Source organism: Mchenga conophoros, linkage group LG2, assembly GCF_057382185.1.
Source record: "Mchenga conophoros isolate Kocher_MC1m ecotype Shallow Benthic linkage group LG2, M_conophoros_male_GT1.1, whole genome shotgun sequence".
NCBI classification, from domain to species: domain Eukaryota; kingdom Metazoa; phylum Chordata; class Actinopteri; order Cichliformes; family Cichlidae; genus Mchenga; species Mchenga conophoros.
The window spans coordinates 28,639,430-28,661,605 of record NC_140527.1 but is presented as its reverse complement, the minus strand read 5'-3'; the positions used below and the strand labels follow the sequence as shown (position 1 = coordinate 28,661,605).

At 41.8% G+C, this 22,176-nt stretch overlaps 2 protein-coding genes across 4 annotated transcripts; both read left to right on the top strand.

The window, feature by feature from the left end:
• The first annotated feature begins 7,289 nt into the window (after positions 1–7,289).
• Positions 7,290–11,428, top strand: LOC146582167 (serine/threonine-protein phosphatase 2A catalytic subunit alpha isoform-like). The gene is made up of 7 exons (XM_085292445.1): positions 7,290–7,545; positions 7,972–8,181; positions 8,502–8,675; positions 8,761–8,850; positions 9,052–9,213; positions 9,328–9,446; positions 10,352–11,428. Exons 1-7 carry the CDS (start codon positions 7,444–7,446, stop codon positions 10,422–10,424), a joined length of 930 nt encoding a protein of 309 aa, XP_085148571.1. The 5' UTR covers positions 7,290–7,443; the 3' UTR covers positions 10,425–11,428.
• Positions 11,429–11,448: 20 nt separating this feature from the next.
• Positions 11,449–22,174, top strand: sfxn1 (sideroflexin 1). Of its 3 annotated transcripts, XM_085292423.1 has the most exons (12): positions 11,449–11,511; positions 11,618–12,186; positions 13,887–14,056; positions 14,150–14,320; positions 14,625–14,723; positions 14,842–14,917; positions 15,187–15,272; positions 17,162–17,289; positions 17,376–17,425; positions 17,631–17,680; positions 19,903–19,950; positions 20,118–22,174. In XM_085292423.1, exons 3-12 carry the CDS (start codon positions 13,893–13,895, stop codon positions 20,212–20,214), a joined length of 969 nt encoding a protein of 322 aa, XP_085148549.1. In that variant the 5' UTR covers positions 11,449–11,511; positions 11,618–12,186; positions 13,887–13,892; the 3' UTR covers positions 20,215–22,174. The 3 variants fall into 3 exon arrangements, with proteins under 3 accessions (XP_085148549.1, XP_085148540.1, XP_085148558.1); XM_085292414.1 differs by lacking the exon at positions 11,449–11,511 and having other exon boundaries at positions 11,559–12,186; XM_085292432.1 differs by lacking the exons at positions 11,449–11,511; positions 11,618–12,186 and adding an exon at positions 12,228–13,567.
• Positions 22,175–22,176: the final 2 nt, after the last annotated feature.

The following is a 22,176-nucleotide window of genomic DNA, read 5'->3' as shown; positions in this document are numbered from 1 at the left end:
AGAACCAATTTTAAATTGTGTGTTTAGCCAAAGTTAACACAGTTTGATAGAGTTAAAATAGCATTTTTGCACCAATTAGGTGATTACCAAAAAAGCATATCTTGGGATGGTGTCCTTAAAAATCTAAGGAAACCAGACAAGTGGAAGACAAAAAGAAGTGGGAAGCTTAATAAACTATCTACCTGATCTGACACCTGACTGGAGAGATGCATCTAGTCCTATATACATACTGTTCACTGAAGCCTCACGACCCTCAGACCCTCACGGCCCCCCTCTTGGACCCCCTGCAGTTTGCATACAGAGTCAACAGGTCTGTAGATGACGCCATCAACATGGCCCTACACTTCATCCTGCAGCATCTGGACTCCCCAGGAACCTACGCCAGGATCCTGTTTGTGGACTTCAGCTCTGCCTTCAACACCATCCTTCCAGACCATCTCCGAGGCAAGCTTTCCCAGATGAATGTGCCTGATCCCATCTGCCGGTGGATCACTGACTTCCTGACGGACAGGAAGCAGCATGTGAGGCTGGGAAAGAATGTCTCGGACTCCCGGACCATCAGCACCGGCTCCCCTCAGGGCTGTGTTCTTTCTCCTCTGCTCTTCTCCCTGTACACCAACTGCTGCACCTCCACCCACCAGTCTGTCAAGCTAATCAAGTTTGCAGATGACACCACCGTTATTGGACTCATCTGGGACGGGGATGAGTCTGCCTACAGCAGGGTTGTTGTGGCTGTCCTGGTGCAGCCACAACAACCTGGTGCTGAATGCCCAGAAGAAAGTAGAGATTAGGGATGGGTACCGGTGTCCGGTGCCATCACATAAACGGTAGTAACCAGACCGAAAAGCAGCGCACATTTCGGTGCTTTATTTCGGTGCTTTTTTTTCCCGAGCTGTGATACACTTCTAGCCAATCATTTTACGTTTCCCAGGATAGTAGGCGGGGCCAGGTACGTACGTTCAGTTAGAGCAGAGCTACAGATTAAAAATGTCCAAGGCGAAGCGGTCAAAAGTCTGGTTGTACTTCACAGCAAAATATGCAAACTCAGCAGCCTGTAACAAGTGCTTTAAGCTGATACTGTGATACTGTCAAAGGAGGTAACACCTCAAATCCGATGAAACACCTGGCGACGCATAGCGTTTTTTTTTTAAAAGCCGAGAAATGCGCCGTATTTGATAGGTTGCTGCGAGACCTCACACCGAGCACGTTGGGTGGGTTGCCAGTTATCGGACCCGGAGCAACATCCCCCAAAAACCCGAGGAATAGAGTCCTGGCCCCTAGCCCTGCCAGTGTAGCAGAAATGATGAGGATATTGATGCAGCAGCAGCCGTTCTTCTCTGCGTGAGTCGCTTAATGTTGTTCGAGTGTAATTTACGTTGAGTAGGCTAACCACGTTATTACATTAATGCATGTAAGGTGAACTAGCAAACATCATCATAGCTACATGCGGCTGTCTTCTTGTTTGATGGCAGATACTCCCTTCACCCTGGACAAAAAGGCTAAAATGACCAAAGAAAAAGTGGGAAACAGCTGAACATGAGAGGTTTTTGGACAAAGTTTGTGTTTTTTCCATTGTTTAAGCACTGCTTCCAGCCAAGAGTGATACCATATATGCCCCATAGCTGCAGAAAAGGCTAACATTGTTATCTTTTTACAAAAAAAAAAAAAAAACAAAACAGCTGAACATGAGAGGTTTTTGGACAAAGTTTGTGTTCTCCATTCTTTAAGCACCGGTTCGAGCACTGTTTAAGCACCGGCACCGTTTCAAAAGTACCGATTTGGCACCGGTATCGGATAAAACCTAAACGATACCCATCCCTAGTAGAGATTATTGTGGACTTCAGGAAGCACACAGCCCCACTCCCCCCCATCATCCTGACTGACACCCCCATCACCTCTGTGGACTCATTCCACTTCCTGGGTACCACCATCACCCAGGACCTGAAGTGGGAGCCCACCATCACCTCCGTCATTAAGAAAGCCCAGCAGAGGATGTACTTCCTGAGGCAGCTGAAGAAATTCAACCTGCCAACACGGACGATGATGCAATTCTACACTGCAATCATCGAGTCCATCCTCACCTCCTCCATCACCGTGTGGTACGCTGAAGCCACTATCAGGGACAAACAGAGACTGCAGCGTGTTGTGCGCTCTGCTGAGAAGGTGATTGGCTGCAGACTCCCATCTCTGCAGCACCTGTACACCTCCAGGACACTGGGGTGTGCAGCTCGGATCTCAGCTGACCCTTCTCACCCTGGACACAGTCTGTTTGACCTGCTCCCCTCAGGCAGGAGGCTCCGGTCCATTCGCACCAGAACCTCTCGCCACAAGAACAGTTTCTTTCCCTCTGCTGTTGGACACATGAACAAAAATCGTATGACTGTTCCCACCACTAACACATGACCCTACGCTGTGTTCACTGCATCATTCCATGTTTAGCACTGATCACCACCTGCACTCATGTATATATCTATCTACTTAGCACTTTTAATTCTTATTCTTATTTTTATTTTCATGTCTATTTTAGCGTAATTTATGACAGTATGTTTGCACTGAAGCACCGCAGCAATTTCCTAATGTTGTAAACCTGCTCAACATTTGGCAATAAAACCCTTTCTGATTCTGATTTCTGATTCTGAAATGATTTCATTAGAAGGATGGCTGTCAAGTAGCCATTCTTCAGTAAGGGATACAGGGAAAAGGGATGAGCTATGTCACATTATACAAGAACTGGATTGAAACTCGGTGGCAACAGGTCTGATTGAGTGATGAATCCAAATCTGAAACTTTTGGTTCAAATCAGTATGTACAGAGGAGGTCAGAGAGAGAGGTTCAACAGTGAGTGTCTACAGCCATCTCTAAAACTATGGAGGCTCTTCTACGGTTTAGAGGTGTATTTCGGCCCGTGTTTCTTATCTTTGACAAAACTGATGGAGTTATGAATGCAGAAAAGTACCTTCAGATTTTGATCCACAATGCAATAACATCTGGAAAGCAGCTGACTGGCAACAACTTAATTTTTCAACATGACAATGATCCAAAACACTTTTTGCACATTTCAATAAATCACTGCATGTTTTTGACATGGTGGTTTGCGCAGTTATTTGACGGGAGCAGGGGCAGACCTACTGTGGTGGCATGGGGTGGAAGTTACCACCATAAAATAATCTCTTGCAATAACAATGTTGTTTATTAAAATAAAATAGCATTACCACTTTGAGCCTAGCTACAATGAACATTGAATATACATTATAAAACTGAATATATGGCATAGTGTTATCCCCTCCCCACCAATTAAAAATGAACGTAAGAATGAAGGTGAGTTTTATTAACCCTCTCAGGTCGATGGATGTGCAGGCGTGTCCAAATCACATGACTGATTAAAGATGACAGAGCAACAAGACGCAGCCACGCTGAGTCTCCATTTCAACTTGTGTTGAAATTGAATGGACTTCAAACTATATGTGTTGATAGGCCACAGAAAACCAGGGTCATCACATGTGATGCTTTTTTCTGAATACTACATTTAGCGCAGGAGGAAATGGTAAAAACTGTGATTTCTAAGAACACCGCTTGCAAGCATTATCTGTTTGCAAGCAAAACACAAAAAACAAGACAAAAATGCAACCCCTTTCCTGTTGTGCATCAATGCACCAATGTACCATGTTGACCAATCAGCATTCGGTTGATTAGGAACAGGGAACAGGTTTTGGGACTAACAGTGGCAAGAGAGAGTGAGTGAGAGAGAGACAGTAATATCCATAGCGAGCTTTGAGATGTGAGAGATTTGTGACATTTGGCATGTTTGGTGTGTAGTTTTGCTTTGTGTGTAAAACAATGAGGGCACTAGTGAATGCGACAGAGGCCACCAAAGGTAGACTGCAATGTGTCTCCAGCTGGATGTGCTCCTCTGTCTTGTGCTGGAAACAAAGCATTTTTTGGAGTAGCACAAATAATTTGTCACATCTTATTGTGATACCCTATTGTTCTTTAATTTTAGTTTTAGTAGTGGTTTTAAACTTTTGTACAAAAATGGCTCAGCCATTGGCTGCATTTTGGGGTATTTTTTTTGCAAACTTTACTGTTTGCAAAAACCCCCAAATAATTTGCCTACTTGGATTCTATGGGGTTTTTGTGTCATTTTAAATCAGTTGTGTTAATACAGTATGTTAAAATGAAAAAATAACTTTACATTTATTTAGACATGCGAGATTGTGCCGAAAAGCATGATACCAAACAAGGCAAGATAAACAGTTGAAATATAGAGGTAAAATCACAAATAATAAAAAACGACTAATTATACCCTGGACCCCAGAGGGTTAACCCAGTAAATTTTTGGTAAAAGAAAAAACAAACAAACAAGTCTTCATGGCAGTGGGGATTTCTGACATCTTGTATAAATTAAAGCATATAAGATTTTGATTATTCAATAAAAAGAGTGTGAAAAGTTAAACTTGTATTTCTAACTGATCCACCTCATTTTGTGTAGCTTCTGGATTTTATACTTATGCTTAGTTATTATATATGCTATACAGTGCATAAAATCAAAATTAAATTTTTTATGTAACTGAAATATGGGCTAAAGAAAGTCACAGACTATGTTTATATGAAATGTGCATACTTATAGCATTTGACGTATTATAACCATAAATAACACATATTACAGAATGTAACACAGGGGCGTTCGTGGCCTGTTTGGTGCCCTGGGCGAGCACTCCCTCAGCAAGAGTATGCAAATGGTCAACAAACAGCCATTATAATTCATCATACACTGACAATAGCAGACAAATCAACAATACACCTCTCCCAATTAATGGCTAATTAATATTATGCTAAACACAGTCCAAAACATTCAATAAGCAGTGTTGGGTAAGTTACTTTAAATTAGTAACTTAGTTACATTACTAGTTACTTCTATCAAAAGTAACTCGGTTACTTCAAGTTACTCGTTACTTTCAGAGTAACTAGTTACTAGGGAAAGTAACTTTGGTTTTACTCAGAATTCTCTTGTTAATGTGTTGCTTCCGTAACTGGATACCCAACAAGATTGCCAGTCTTCTAGCTTGCTTACTTGCCACAAGTGCACTGTGCCACCTACCAATAGAAAGGAAAAAAATAATGTGCACATTTCCACGAGAGAAATCCCACGCCTGGACCGTCGTTGACCGCCGCATGATTCTAGCCTGCTTTTTACATTCAACACAAAAACTGCAGTCGTGGTGCTTTCGATTGTACTCAGAACTCGGAAATTCTGCCTTCTGAATAGGAAGATATAGGTAACGCCAGACTGAAGATGAGCTGCTTACAGAGCTGGACTGGGACAAAAAAAAATCATCCCGGGGAATATGACTAGAGACCGGCCCACCATTATAGGAAAATCATAAAGCCTTTGAATGAAAACAAACGCTGTTGTGACAGTGATGTACACTGTTCTGATGGTATATATGCATTAATCTATCAATTGTTTGTTGTAAGACTCAGATAATTATTTTTTAAAACTGAGACATTTTAAATGAGAATAAGAAAGCATTTCCTTGTGCCCCCCTTTCCCTTTTAATTCCCTACATGGACCCCTGGCAACACTTTGCTAGACCCGCCCCTGCACAGTTACCAGCTGTCAGCTACTTAGAAAAGGATCCTGGTGTTATTTGTCTCTCAGAAACAGTTCATAACTTCCCTTCAACTCATTCATGTGACCTAAAAGGTAAACCTGTTTCTCCATCACAGCTCTGATGATTCAGTAAGGACATCTCCTGGTTTCATCTTCATGTTTCCCTCTCATCACATAACCAAACCGATATCATGACCAGCAGCTTTTTTGCAGCTGTGGCTCCAGCAAACATCAGCTGATACTAGAAATTAATATTAAATAAATTCTAACAACAGCTGATCAAGCTTAAACGTGCTGCTGTTGTTTAGCGCGACATCCGCTGGTTTCCTCTTTCTGGCGCAAAGTGGGCGATAAACAAACAAGAGAGCCGATCAGCTGATCACTGATCAGTTTCATGATTGAAGTAGAAACAGGAGAGGGAGGGGGAGAGGATGAGAGGAGAAGAGGCAGCTGTGCAGCAAAGACACAGAATAAATCCAGCTTTGTGTCTTTTTCATTGTAGCTGAATTACGGGACAAACTGTTCCTTTTCACCTCAATAAGAAACGCGTAATATTTTCTCTGAATACGAGACGATTCCGTTTTTTAAGGAACGGTTGGCAGCTCTAATAATTAACCTTATGAACAAAATAAAGTTCAACATCAGTAACATAGCACCCACCCAGCTGTATAGAAACTCCGTCATGCTAGCTAGCACGCAGTACGAAAATAAACTCCACCTAAACTTGGTTTATATGTGACTCAGATGGACTGCAGGTCATAACTTCTTACCTGAAGTTCAGTTCACTTGACACTCTCGGACCAGCGGCCACTTCGGGTCTCTCCTCTTGCCTCCCTTTTCCTTCATCCACCTGCTGGCCTCCCCCACTTGCTAATGTTACTGAATCTGTGGAAGCTCCGCGATAGCCACCACACGAAGTAACGACCCTATCTAAATCCCAGTAACGAGTAACGCGTTCCTGGTTTTGGCATAATAACTAGTTACCGTGCTCGTTACCACAATAATAACGTAGTTACTGTAACGCGTTACTTAATAACGCGTTAGTCCCAACACTGTCAATAAGCCACATCAGTGTCATCTGTCTGTCTACTGTTTACTATCATAGCCAAGTGGCTAACAAAGGTAGCTAACAAAGTTTTCCCAATCCCTACTAATGAATGTTATCTTGTTTCAGGATACATAATACCTGCCTTTATCCAAAGACACATCTGCTTACCTGTATCTTTTGCTCATTTCTCCTCTTCTTTACTCTATTTTTTTTATAAACCAAGGACCTGATGGCTTTGACCTTTTCTTGTCCATCTTGCATCTCCAGTATTAACACCCAACCCCACAACAGAAACTAATAGACCTACACCTTGTATAGGTTTTTTTTCTGGGATTTCACACAACCCAGGAAACCCAGCCTTTACTCCGATTGGTTCCCATGCAATCCCCAAAATGCGCTGGCATGATGTCGGGGCAGCATGGGTGCAAGCAACTTTTTTTTGCCGATGCCATGATGCCACCCCCGCCGCGATGCCGCCCCGGGCAACCACCCATGTCGCCCATATCAAAAACCACCACTGCCTGCACATGTGTAAAGAAATGGCTGTGATTTTGCCACCCCGTTTGATTTCCATGCCACCCTAAGAAAATTTCTTATCCGCCCCTGGATAGGAGCACACCCGCGTGCGAGCACACGCACATGCACGCGCTAGCTGCGAATACACCAGAGCTCTCCAGTCAGTAGGACGTAGCGTAGCAGAGACACCGAAACGTAACGAAATAGCGAGATATTTTCCCGAGGAATTTTACAGCTGGTCGGCTCGCTAGCTGACGGCAAAGCAGGCATGGACGACAAGTCATTCACCAAGGAGCTGGACGGATGGATCGAACAACTGAACGAGTGCAAGCAGCTGACAGAGAATCAGGTCAAAGTCCTCTGCGAAAAGGTGAGGTTTACCAGGCGACTTAATATTAGTACCCCACATTATTAGCTTTCCGCAGTGCTAGCCGACGCTTAGCCCGTACAGCCCCCCCGAATGGCTCCTTTAATAGAAATATTGCCTGGACTCAGACGTTATTGCATGTGGCCTTACAGGAGCACACCATTTGACTGTAGCTGCATGCTGTGGATTTCTAAGACAAGCCGAGAAGATGGAGGGGGGATGCCTGCGAATGTTTTCCCTACCTACGCCCACTGCTTGTCCTAAAGTGCACTTACAGAAGCACACAAGAAAACTCTTTAATAATCAGATTTTTTTTTAAAAGCAGGAATATTGGAATCTGGCTTATTAATAACTTGTGTACTCCACAGGCTCCCAAACTGCACCACATTCTGGTACATGCTAACCTGTTTTCTTGGTTCTCATGCGTAGGCCAAGGAGATCTTGACAAAAGAGTCCAATGTGCAGGAGGTGAGATGCCCAGTGACAGTGTGTGGAGATGTCCACGGACAGTTTCACGACCTGATGGAGCTGTTTAAGATTGGAGGGAAATCTCCGGACACTAATTACCTCTTCATGGGAGATTATGTTGACAGAGGCTACTATTCTGTGGAGACTGTTACACTTCTGGTTTCTCTTAAGGTATTTCAAAAAAAGTAATCTTAACATCGATATGGACTTAAATTTTTTAATGAAGTAAAACTGTGCAGAACTGCAAATTTTGGTATTGATGCAATTCCAAGTAAACAAAGCCAGTATTACTGATACGTTTAGTGTATAAAGGCATCTTATTGAGGGGAGAGCAGTGTGTCATGATTTTTGAGATGAATGTTTATAAATTTACTGACCTTAGAGGATAGAAGCAAAGTATCCATCCTGTTGTGCTAGTTTCGATCTGATACCCGTATCAATATTTGGATTGATGCACCAAACTTCTATTACAAATGTGTTTTTCTTCGTAGGTAAGGTTCCGCGAACGGATCACAATTCTCAGAGGGAACCACGAGAGCAGACAGATCACGCAGGTGTACGGTTTTTACGACGAGTGCTTGAGGAAATATGGAAATGCCAACGTTTGGAAGTACTTTACAGATCTGTTTGATTATCTTCCCCTTACCGCGCTGGTAGATAACCAGGTAATGTTGTTTTTTCAGACCCAACCTGAAGGACAGGTGCACTGAGCTGTTATGTGTTGTTTATTTCATATTTCTTATTTGAAAGATATTCTGCCTACATGGAGGATTATCCCCATCAATAGATACACTGGAACACATCAGAGCGCTGGATCGCCTGCAGGAGGTTCCTCATGAGGTAAACACAGATTACGTAAATACTTTTTAGAGATGTTTAGAGATTAATTTAGGAAATATCCCAGCTGACTGCTTTAGTGTAGGCATACGCATTCAAGAAAGTTCACCATGGAGTCTGTAGGTAATCACTGTATGCTCACTCTGTTCTTTTTACTGAATAGAAATTGCACTAAACAACACTGGCGTTCCCTTCGCCTTTCAGGGTCCAATGTGTGACTTGTTATGGTCAGATCCTGATGACCGCGGTGGCTGGGGCATATCACCACGCGGTGCTGGCTACACTTTCGGGCAGGACATTTCTGAGACATTCAACCACGCAAACGGTCTCACTTTGGTTTCAAGAGCCCACCAGCTGGTTATGGAGGTACTCTGACTTTGTTTGTGTACTACAAGTAATTCTGTTTTTTTCTTCGTCAGATGTACCCTTCACAGTCAGTGGCTATAAAATAGCTAACATGAAGCTGATGTCTTGATTTAGGGTTATAACTGGTGCCACGACCGCAATGTAGTGACGATCTTCAGTGCACCAAACTATTGCTATCGTTGTGGAAACCAGGCAGCAATCATGGAGCTTGATGACACGTTGAAATACTCCTTGTAAGTAAAGTTTGTCATGTCTAATAATGCAAACATATCTTTTTGCAATGAGGGGGGGATGCTACATACAAAGTTCAACAAAGCCAGTCTTTCATTACTTTAGCTGGCTCAGCAACACCTGGTTATCAACTTTCGCTGTTAAGTCACCCCTTATGTCATATGACTCTTCTTCCTCACAAAATGATCCCCGTGAGTGCTACCTACTTCAGTCATCGATGCTATCAGATGATAATGATAAAGTGGTGATGACTAGTCTATAATGAACATAATCTAGCAATTTAGTGCACAGAGCAGTAAAATAAACATTTTAATTCAAGTTAATAATTTTATGGCTGAGTGCAGTCTCAGTGCTGCTGTCTGTTCATTTCTAAGGTGATGGGTGCACATTAGAGCTCTAACACTTTAAACTGGATCCATTTAAGCATTAAAGGTTACTGTCTCATAGCCTAATGAAGGAGACGGGGAAATCTCTTTAGTTTGTTGGCAGATCAAATTAATGAAATTAATGTTATTCATTGAACGAATATTCCTGGTGTGCATTCTGGATTCAGCATAAATAATTACATGTACATTACTGTGGTAATGCATCGGGAATGTTTGCACTTCATTCAGTGGTTTTAGTTTAACAGCAGTTTAACAATCTATAATAAACTTACTGTAAATAAAAGAGTCAGGGAAAATGTGCCACTTTCAGCCGATAGAACATAACTTGCTCTCGACCAGGCTGAGCATTCAGCATAGGTTACCATGGTGATTTAGCCAGGCTACCTTTGTGACACAGAAACTCTTGACTTTAAAGTTGACATAGCTGGCTAAACAATTAATCTCACTTTGCTGACTTAAATAAATAAACCTTATTATTCAGTCTATGAGATGACGAGAGCCCTGCCCTTTGTTTGTTTTAGCCTACAGTTTGACCCTGCACCACGCAGAGGAGAGCCCCACGTGACGCGGCGTACGCCGGACTATTTCCTGTAAAGATCACTGCTAAGAACGGTAATGGGCTGCACAGAGGCTTGGGGAAAAGAAGCATTCAATCCCTCTCCCCTGAAAATGTGTGCCATAATTACAATAAAATGGAAACTGTAACGTCTAGATGAACACCACCGTCCTTTTAACTCCTTCCTCTCTGTGCATGATGTTTTAATTGCTAGAAATGATTGCTACTATGAACAATACTGTCATAATACCTGCTGGATTGTCAGGAAACATGAATGAACTAACGCTGAGAATAACGACTAGATGTTGATAAGCAGAGTGTGTCGCCACATACAGTATATACGCTGCATCTTTCACTCGGCATGGCCTCAAACAAAAGGTTGCAGTGCATACAATGTGAACTCTTTTCTTTTTGTAACCGAAGCGAAAGTGCTTATTTTGTGAGATGATAGAAACGAGTATGTTCTCTTTGCACTTTTGTATTTGATTTTTATCACATGGCACTGACAAACTTTGTTCTTTTTATATCCCGTTATAGTGTAAGTAGTTCTCTTTCTGCTGTCTCATATCCCATACGGAAAAGATATATATAAATCTTATAAAGTTTGTATCTGTCTTGTGTGAAACTTGTATGAAAAGCATATAAGAGTGAAAACAGATATAAGATCCCTTGAAAAGTTATATAATGAAACTTGTATGTTTTGGATACTTACTAAAACAATGTATGAAAGTAATGAGAAAGTGGCCACTTTCATGAGTAAATCATGTAAGCCTTATATGATTTACTCATGAAAGTGGCCACTTTCATGAGTAAATCATGTAAGCCTTATATGATTTACTCATGAAAGTGGCCAATTTCATGAGTAATCACATATAAGTTTTTACTATTTCTTTTCCATGTGGGATGGGAGTTAATGTATTTCATTTAACTAGGCAATACTGCTACAAATGACATCAGATGTAAAATAAATAAAAATAATAATATAACTTAATGTTTTGCACTCACAGCTATAAAAAAAATTAAAACTGGAGTTGCTGTGTCATTTATTTCCCCTTTTGTACAGCTTATGACATTATTCCCGAGGAGTGACCACTAGATGGAAACAGACACCCAAAATCGGTGCAGGTGATCAGCTCAGACACTGATAATGAGCTTTATTGTGAGTGGACTATTTGCAGTAAACTGGTCATTTTAACATCTGTTTTTCTTGTTTATTTAATTTCTAAAACAGGATTTTTGCACAGTTTTTTTTTAACATGGAAAAAGGTAGGACATTGTTTGCAGCATGATGTTTTACTTTTCTTTTTTATTGTGCATTTCTGATATTAACCAAATAACCTCTCGTTTGCTTTAATTTTCATGCACATGTCATGGACCACTATTAATATCCGCTTATTACACGTGCATGTGTGGAAATCCTCCGAAGTTTTAACCGATATTACTGATTTACTGCCTGTAAAATCAATGTAGCGATAGTTCACAGAGCACCGGCGGATGTAGTGCTGAAAATAAAAGCATGATTTAAAGGATTTGGCGGATTGCAGCTCAGTTTCTCCCCTCAGACTGCTGATCACAGCTCCTGCTGCTTTGCGAAAGATTGGATCAACACTGCGTGTTTTTTTTCCTGTCATTATAAGATGTTTTTCCCTAGTAAGAAGCGAGGCAAGGCTTTTATTTTGTCGGTGAAGCCCCTCGCGGTTCCTGTGCGCCCTCCGGCCGAGCTGACACTGCTGCATTGAAAATTAGCTGGCCGCAGCCTTTCAGGGACTCCTCTTGCGGACCTCCGGAGACCACAGTGCAGTAAGTAACCTGTGCTCGTTTCCCAAAACGGACCGACAGTTTTGTGCCGTGTGCGCTTGTGTGTCCGACGTGTCAAGCAGTGATCAGACAGCTTTTTGCTCCTCGGGATCCCACTGCTCGTGTGTGGATGTGGCAGGCTGATACTAGTTGAATCTGGGGCGCACAGCTGGACAATTAACGGGCTGGACAGATGTAGTGGCTAATTTGCCATTTTTAAAACGGTCGCACCTTGATTTTCATTGTTTTGGGGAAAGATTTTGGCGCCCTTTTTTCTTCTTCAGATCACAGAAACACCTCCAGTTACAGTCCAGATTTAACTGGTCTACGTCGGGTTGGACAACAAACCGTATCCATTCAGGGGGCATGTTATTACCCTGCGACCACGCACAGAGAGCCGCGTTTTGTATTATAGCACATACCAGGCTGATACAGGGGTTGAAATATGTGGGATACATAACAATTGATTGTAAGGAGTTGCAGGTTAATGTGTAGCCACGCAGGCCGCCGTTGATTGGCTGAGACTGAGGGCAGAACCAGCTGTGCGTTTATGGATCAAAGGCCGTGTCGGTACAAACTTCACTCCTTTCACAGCGCATTTATTACTGATTTGGCATCATATTATTCACGCTAACTCGGGGGTTTGAGGCCAGGAAGTGCCCTTTAATCTCTTTCCAGCAGTAATTTTGTGTCTTATTGGGCCACTGAAGGCTTTTTGACATCTCGTGAGAACCCCCGTTGAGTTTAATTCAATTTAAAGCGACAGCATGCTTTCTGTACTGCACAGATTTCTTATTTAAGCCGATCCAGCAGCCATGCTTCAGTTCGAGTTCATTGCTGCTGCATGCCTTCTCACAGTTGTTCATCTGAGGCAAAGAACAAATCCAGATCAAGCTGGGTTGGAACAGCATGCTGCATGCACATCCACAAAAAAAACCCCATCCACTGGTGTTTTTCCATTGCAAGCCAGTTCTGTCTGCTTTCAGACTAATTAATATAATAAAGTTTTAGGTAAGTACCCAGTTACAGCAAATAAAGCCACAGACTTTACTCAGTTTGTAACTTTTTGGTTAAAAATGCCACTTTCCCAGCTGTCCTAAACATGCAGGGTGCTTTTCAGACTGGGAGTTGGTGTGTGTGCCCAGTTGCAATTTGGTGTTTCGCAGTCCTCCTGTTAGGTCAGCCCTCACTTAGTCACATTATGCTGAATTAGCAGCGTGGCAAAAGAAGCATTGTGCTCCGCCAGTCCTCCCTTGCTGACTTTTGTCTGCAAGAGAAATGAAGCCCGAAGGGAAGCTAACTCCTCTGCTAAGTGCTGGAGCAGGGCCCTGGTGAATTAATTTCCAGCTTTTCCGGTCCACATGTTGACACATCCTTGGAAAAGGTACTGAACGTCGAGTTGCCCGAGATGCATTAATCAGAGTGTGTGTGAGAATGTTTGAAAGCACTTTGTCATAGTACATCTGTGTGTGTGATTCTACTTGTGGTAGAAACCACTTTGAAGGTTCAAATATAGCAGAGACACGGTAGCAGTTCATCCATCTATTTTATCAATGCCCAAGATTATTTCAAACTGTGACTCATGCACAGCCACTCTGCTGTAGTCCAGGAATATAAGTGTGGAAACGAAAACGACTATGATAAGTATTACCATGTGCAAAATCGGATACATTTATTGCGCCTGTAACATTTTGTTTCCCCAGATAAAAATGGCAGCCGAGCTATCCACTTCCATAAACATCAAGGAGCCCCGCTGGGACCAGAGCACATTTGTGGGTCGGGCTAAACATTTCTTCACCGTCACAGATCCCAGGAACATTCTCCTGACAAACGAACAACTAGCACACGCGCACAAAATCATCACCGATTACAGGTAACCAGCCCGCCCAGTTTTTCAGAAACAGGCTGTAAACTCACTGCCGGTGTAAAACGAGAAATATGATTTTACACGCTCGCTGTCTTGCAGGGAAGGTATAGTCTCTCCAGGGCTGACGGAGGATGAACTGTGGAGAGCCAAGTATGTTTTTGACTCAGCTTTCCATCCCGACACTGGAGAGAAGATGATCCTGATAGGCCGCATGTCGGCACAGGTTCCAATGAACATGACGATCACTGGATGCATGATGACATTTTATAAGTAAGATCATGTGCGAGTTAATTGTCAGACTGTCACAGCCACACCCAGGCCTATTATAGCTTCTTTTTAAGCAGCAGAGCATGTCCTCGAGGGAAATTCACACATGCTGGTTTAAATTTTGCTGCTAAAGTTTCACAGGGCTGGTGTAGTGCATGCAGCATTGCTGTTTTTGCTTATAGAAGGAGCCAGTGTTATTGGTGCTTGTTGGGATGATGGCATTCCCACACAGGAGAGTACAAATATCTGTTTACACCCACTGTAATGCACATTTTTAATGATTTCAAACTGTATTTTCAATTTACAGGACAACTCCTGCTGTGCTGTTCTGGCAGTGGATCAATCAGTCTTTCAACGCAATAGTGAATTACACCAACAGGAGTGGTGACGCTCCCATAACCGTCGGGTAAGAGGCAGCTGCTTTGGCGCTGATGCCGGCACATATTAACCCCTTAATTTAACAGTGCTGGTGTGGACGGTGGTTTTTGTTTGTGTGACGTGACCGGTGCCTCTTTTGTTCGCAGTCAGCTTGGCACAGCTTATGTGTCTGCCACCACGGGGGCAGTTGCCACCGCTCTAGGACTAAATGCACTAACAAAGGTATCAGTTCATCTAACCCCATCCTACATCTCCTATTAATGCTTTGACTTCAGACATGTGGGTGTGCTGGTATGAAGTTAGCCACACATGAATTGTTTCTCACTGAAAGCCCATGTTGTTTAGAGCATCACGCTCAGTAATCATGTTGTCATGCGAGCTTTTATTTGGACTTTGCGGCAGAAAGGCCTTTCTGTAAAGCATCTGAAATATTGGCGTGAATTCTTCAAGCTATGTTTACATCTGAGCTTCCTCCTTTCCTCCCGCTGCAGCACGTTTCACCGCTGATCGGACGGTTTGTTCCATTTGCTGCTGTAGCTGCTGCTAACTGTATCAACATCCCGCTGATGCGACAAAGGTAAAGATCACTGGTCTGTCCATCTGTCCATCCACTCTTAATGCAATATTTATACTAAAGATTCGCTCGGTCTCAAAGATGATATGATTAGAGTCAGTGTCATACCTCCGGTACAGGAGGAGCGACACACTGGCTTGATGACATTATTTAAATCGTCCTGAGTTCTCCTAACTGCAGTACTTTTGTGCTATAATGAACTGACAACTTGAGAAGAGCAGAGAAGTTTCATGTGTGTTAATAGTGTCAAACTCCAAGTTGGTTACGAACCATGACCAGAACATCAAGTTACTGAACCCTGGGCTCAGCTTGTTTTGATGTTCTGATGATTTGTTTTCCTTTCTTCAATGTCATACAGGAATAGTTATAAATGGAGAACACTGCACCTTAGTGAAATGATAATGAATAATCAAGCAGTCAGAGCTGTTTCATGTTTTTATAAGGACAATGCTATTTTGATTGTCTCTCCCTCTATCTGTTGCTCTTTTTCACAGTGCTGCTCCTGGATGGGTATTAAAACAGTAATTAATGCTCAGAAAGCTTTTCCCTGGAAACGCACACATTTGGGATGTCTCTAATTGTAAAAGGCATCGTTAAAACATCTTTTTTTTCTATTTTTGGGAAAAAAATAATAATGCAGGGAAAGCAGAAATATTTCCTGGATGCTTGCAGCAGGTCGTTCACTGATAAGGGCCCGCATGGATTCTTTATTTGGATTCAATCAGAGTTTCAGATTATAAATCCACTGTGATTGTGAGGTGCTGCTACTTGGGTGTCACCCTGCTTTAACGTCTCAGCAACTTCAAACTTAAGAGCCATTTATTTTCTTTCCTTCTGAATATGTTGAACAAGAAATGGGAATTTTCCTTAAACTTTCAGATTCCATTTTTGTCATTTGATATCTCGACTTCTCCTTGTTTCCTTTGTTTTGGAAGTTCTGTATGCAGGATAGTTAGCTGAGTTTGGGAGTGACTGCTAATCTCGGTAGCGCAGGGGAGAAACTACTACTACTGCACTACTGTATTCTACCAATGATATCATTTTGTTATGATAAAAAAATCAAATGCTTTTGGAAATATGATTTCAAGATATAAAGTTTAAGAAAATAAAATTCTGTTATGCTTTTGGGGCTTTTGCGTCTTGCATGGCCTCTACACCATTGGATAATCAGGTCCAGACTTTACTATAGAACTGTTAACATGTTCTCAGTTTAAGAGACATGACTTTGAGTGATATTTTTTGGTATTATTTGGATAGGAAAGTCTTTTAAGATCATAATTCATGCGGAGTATCTGTAAGCAGTAGGTAGAAGGCTACTGATGGAAAACCTAATGTGCTGTCGTGCAGACAAAGGTGCTAAGAAGTGCAAAAAGGTTAGTGATATAAATGCTAATAAGCAACTAGTTAATGACTGAAAATGTGTAGTTTACTAGAGGGTGTCATTGTTCTGTGTTTTCAGGTCATACACTCAGATTTCCATACTTTAATTAAATCTTAAATATTTGTCTGCTCATTGCTGTTTCTGATGTATTACTATGAAGAACGGGGAGTTCGTCCATCTGTGTGAGGAGTCCCCGTGATATGATAAATTCATACATGTGCTGTTCATGGTTTACAGCATGCAGTGAAATTGCATTCAGTGTTTTCACTTTTATAAGAACACTTCAGTTGTTTTCATGAAAAACAGGTTTCCTGACATTTAATTTATCGAAGTAAGATGCATTACACAGCCTCTTCCTCCACTTTATTTCCCAGCTGTTGCTGTATTTCATTTCAGTTTCCAGGTTCTTCAGCAGGAGCTCTTGTGCATTTCCATGCATATTATTCAGAGCATTCAGCATTCACAGTCATCTATCTCCAGAACTGTTACCAGTTTTGCTTGTTGTCTTCAGAGAGCTTCAGCATGGTATACCTATAATGGATGAAAATGACAACAGGTTAGGAGAGTCATCAAAGGCTGCGCAGCAGGCCATCTCTCAGGTTGTGGTTTCCAGGATTCTCATGGCTTCTCCGGGAATGGGTATGGAAGTGTTTTCTCACTTTAACATCTGGCTTCAGATATTATTATTAATTTCAGAAATAAAATCAGTTTTCCTCTCTTTTCAGCTATTCCCCCATTTTTAATGAACCATTTGGAAAAGAAGGCCTTTCTGAGGGTAAGCACACGCCTGAGTTAAGACAAAATATGAGAAATGCATTTGTTGCATTAAATGTCAGCAAGTTAGACGATCATTAACTGCCTAGCTCCTTTTTATGATCACATATTAGAGAGACCAAAAGCCCCGAGTGCATGAGGCCGCTCTCGGATTCTCTGCCGCTTTTGTGCCTCTCACTCATTTTTTTCTGCCTGGCCTTTTTCAGAGGTTCCCATGGATGAATGCACCTATTCAAGTCAGCCTGGTGGGATTCTGGTGAGTTGCCAGAGATAGTTCACCTGATACGTTCACCATCATGTGCAGTCTTCTTTCTACTACAAACACCCCACAATCATAACATAAGATCACACTGATGATAAATGCTTCCATTTACAGTGTAGTGTAATGCCCCTAATAAAATGCCCTCATAAAATTTGTTAGCTCAGTGGATAACGATATGAAGATGCTTTAGCCCGTGTGTGGCTCAATAACTTAATTATTTTTTACATGAAACTGAATCTGCTGCTTCCTTTTTTTTCTTTAATGATGACTCGCACATCATCACCCAGCTTTTCACTTTGTGCTTCCTACTCGGCGTTGCCTCACGAGCCCTCGGTGCGACCAGTTAAAGTCTTGTGTAACTCACATGACTGTGATCAGGACCACATTCTGCAAGCTAATCCACAAAAATGGGGAAGCAGGCTCCTTTTAGGAGAACGCTAATCCACACACTTCCACAATGTGTAATGGAAGTTTACATACATGCTTCATTACTTAAATAATGTGCAGATGTTTCTGCACCCACAAGGATGAAATTACAGTACACCTGGTGTTTATCAGTGCTTCAACAGTGCTTTGTGCTTTTGGTTTGCAGGTAGTGTATATGCCCTCCATTTATGCCGACTTTCTTCTAATTGGCTGCCCCTCGTAAATTGAAGGTGTGACATCACCTGTTAGTTTCTAGATTCCCATTTTGAAGCTTCGAGATGAACGTTTTTGTCGCTGCCATCTTGCTCGCCAGAAAATGGATGTGACACGGACTCTGGCTCTGATTGATAACTAGTTAGCTCATGAGTGTGTGATTTCCATATCTTAGGTAATCCTCCATTTTGAAACATGGTACGACCAAGATTTACAGAATAGGTTTCATTTTTTTATTTGATGTGCCCCTAAAGAAGTAATTGATCCCATAAACTCAGCAGTGTTCACAGAGGTCAAGAATGAAAGCTTTTCATGGAGATTTCTATAATCAGAGCTATCGCCATCTGGTGGCCTTCTGATAGAATGCAGGTTTAAAGCTGTTCCCCCTCCCTGTGATGTTATAGATCAGGGGTCTCAAACTTAAATGACCGGTGGGCCGCTGCTGCCGCTGTCATCTCGTTGGAGGGCCACTTTAGTGTTCAAGTAGTAAAAAAAAAAAAACAATGAATCAAACAAGAAAACACCCACAAATATTGTCTTGTTTGTTTTTTTAAAATTTCAAATACTTTTGCCCCCCTAGGCTGCGTGATTGAGACCTCTGTTATAAGTTATAGGTGGACAGATTGATCAAAATACAAATAATTTCAGTACCAGCACTGGTATTAGTATCAGACTGATATCAGTATCTCCCCTCAATAAGATCCTGATAAATGGACATTTACATCATTTTTTGAAATGATGTAAACCTTGTTTTATAGAAGCTTCCACCATCACAGCAGTGTGTCTGTGTAAATGTGTGAGTTTATGTAAACAGTTTGGTCCATTCTTCCCTACAGCGTTGCTTCAGTTCATTCAGGTTTGCAGGCATTCATTAATGCCACAATGTCACAGTATTTCAGTCAGACTCTGACTCGGCCATTGCACCTTTTTTCTGTGCTTGGGATTATCGTCCTGTCACATGACTTTCATGACTTTCACATGACTCTAGAACACTTTGGTATACAGATGCGTTCACTGTTAACTCAGTGACTGCAGGGTTTCTACAACCTGATGCTGCAAAACAGGCTTTCCAAATCATCAGCCCTCCACCATCCTCCCTGACAGTTGGTATCAGGTGTGCTGGTATGTTCTGGTTGAGTTGCTCCAGAAAGCTTGAGGTTTATTCAGATGCAACTTTGCAAACTTAAGCTACCATGTTCTTTTTAAAGAGAACGGGCTTTTTCCTGGAAACCTGTCCAAAGACACCATACCCGTTCAGTCTTTTTCTAATTGTGCTGTCATGAACTTCTTAAATTCAACATGCTGACTGAGGCCTGCAGAGTCTGAGACATAGTTCTTGGGGGGCTTTTGTTACCCCTCATCTATACTAAGCTGATGGGGCATTGTTATCACCTGGCCAGGCGGTGTGGACACGTAAGTTTGCAAATGTGATAACTTGAGAACCAAGCAACACAAGAGCTTTAAATTGATACCATAGGTGTATCTACTAAAAATCTCTAAGTTTGAATCTCGGTGAGCTCGAGAGGCCTTTAATTTAAAAACACGTGAGCTCATCATTTCCGTTTCTTGTTTTTCAGCCTCGTGTTTGCCACACCACTCTGTTGTGCTTTATTCCCTCAGAAAAGGTGAGTGAACCATTTTGAAGTTATTAGTAGTAAATCATCTTATTATTATGTGACTATATGCAGAGTGTGCATGAGTCTTTTTCTGCCAAAAAGGATGCATTACATGCCTACATTGTATGCATTTGACCCATTAACCCCTTTTATTTATTTTTTGCCCTCTAATCCAGCTCTATGTCAGTCAGCCGCTTGGAGCCGGAGCTGCAGGAGAAAATCCGTGCCAACCACCCAGGAGTGGAGAGGGTTTACTTCAACAAAGGGCTATGAGTGTGTGCAACCCCCCCAATCACCGCCCAACCTCATCCGAACACTGCCATAACACAGCTGCAGGCTCGCTCCTCACGTCTCTGCCAGCTCTCCTCATTCAGTGTGCCAAAGTTAAGTTTTTCTCTCCTCACCTCCACCGATCCAGATGGATATCTGAGGACTCCCCCTCGCTGTCAGCCTCTTTGTAATGAGCTGTTCACGTTTGTCAGTGATTGTAGATTTTACTGAAACTGCTGAAGATGTTCTCCAAGCGGGATCAAAAGTTTGATGTTTATCTCGACAGATGTTTAGTGGCCCATCGTAAGGTTTTCTTCTGTGCCATGTTTTTATTACTTTAATGTCTGTGACTTGTTGATCTTATGTTGCCATGAAACCACTGTCACATCTGTCTGCCCGGCGGTTTTTCTTTTTTCTGGTCTTTATTCTGACTAGTCAGATCTGATTACATTTGCCAAATCTGTACTTTTTAAACCTCTGTCAAGGATTTCAACCTCCTGGTGTTCACTTTAACTCACCTGCCAAATGAGTGATACTAAACAAGCCTTCTCCAGGGATACACCCTTTAAAATGGGATGTTATAATAGGCCAGCACGGTGCTATTTCATGTCTGAATAATCAGTGTTTATTGTTCTATTTATTCTAATTGCCAGACACGTGTGAACAAACCACTCTCTGGCTTGTTGAAAAGTATTCTTCTGCCTCTTTAGTGACACAGAGGCTGTGTTCAGGAACACTGACAATAAATGTTAAATTCATATCAATCATTTCAGAAAAAACACGCTGGTTCTTACTTCTACCAAGCCCAATTCTAGTATGAGAGATCTAATAACAACACAAGGTGGCAGAAGTGTTTTTACATCGTTATATGCATTTAGAGTGTCAGATATAGATGTTATAGATGTTATAGACTTCTCATGGATGCTATTTGTCAACGCCACACCTAAATGGTTCATCTCGCTAACACTCTGCCTGCTTTGAAAACTTCAAACAGTAACACATTTCGAGTCCGGTGAGTTTGAGGAATGCACAAACTCCCAGCCAAAAAGATATCTGAAGCAAAGACCTCCAGCGCCCCCTTTTACTTTATCTGCACCTCAGTCATATCTGCACATGCCATGACCAAGTTCAAGCCAAGCGAGCTGATAAAGCAGGTAGATTTTACGCTCTGTACTTTTGTTCTGCAGTCAGGATTCAGATAACGCGTGTTTGGACACAGTTGATTAACCTGTTGTGTCTAAAAGAATGTGTCTGTAAACTGTTGTAAACTCGCTTTCGGTGCCAGGCCAAGCGCATCACCGGACATTTTTAAAATCACGAGTGGGAGAAAAAAAGAACAAAGATTAACTCAAAGCAACAAAACTCACACCTTTAACCCAACTCAAATGTGTTTCTGGAACCCAGCGTGCATTCAACAAAAATTAAATGCTTTTGAAATATTTACAGACTCCTTCCCATATGATGTAATTTTTTGTGAGGTGTTTTTAAATGTTTAAACTCTGTAATCTCTTTGAATTTATCGCTGTAAAATTACAATTCTAGATTTTCAGTGTTTTCAGAGAGACGCCCTGGAGCTCTCTCCAGTTTATTTGAAGTGAAATTTGTTATTCTCGTGTTCATGGTGAATGAATGTAGCACTTTCCAATTCCAGCTGTTTGCGGTGTGTCTAGAAAAGCACAATGTTGTAGCAGATTTCCAAGTGCTGCACATTTTTAGAACCACACCGATTTCAGTCCGTGCTTGATCAGTTAACTCTAACAATTAAGAAAATTCAATTTACCAAATCAAATGAAATTTCAACACAGCCAAAGCGAGACGAATCAACTCGAGAGGAAGTCATTTATAGCTTGCATTAATAATTTTTAAAATACTGTGACAAAGAATGTTTTCTGATTGTTTTGCAGTACACTGGGGTGATGTAATGTTTTGACTAACCAGATGAAATAAACTTGATAAAATCCCACA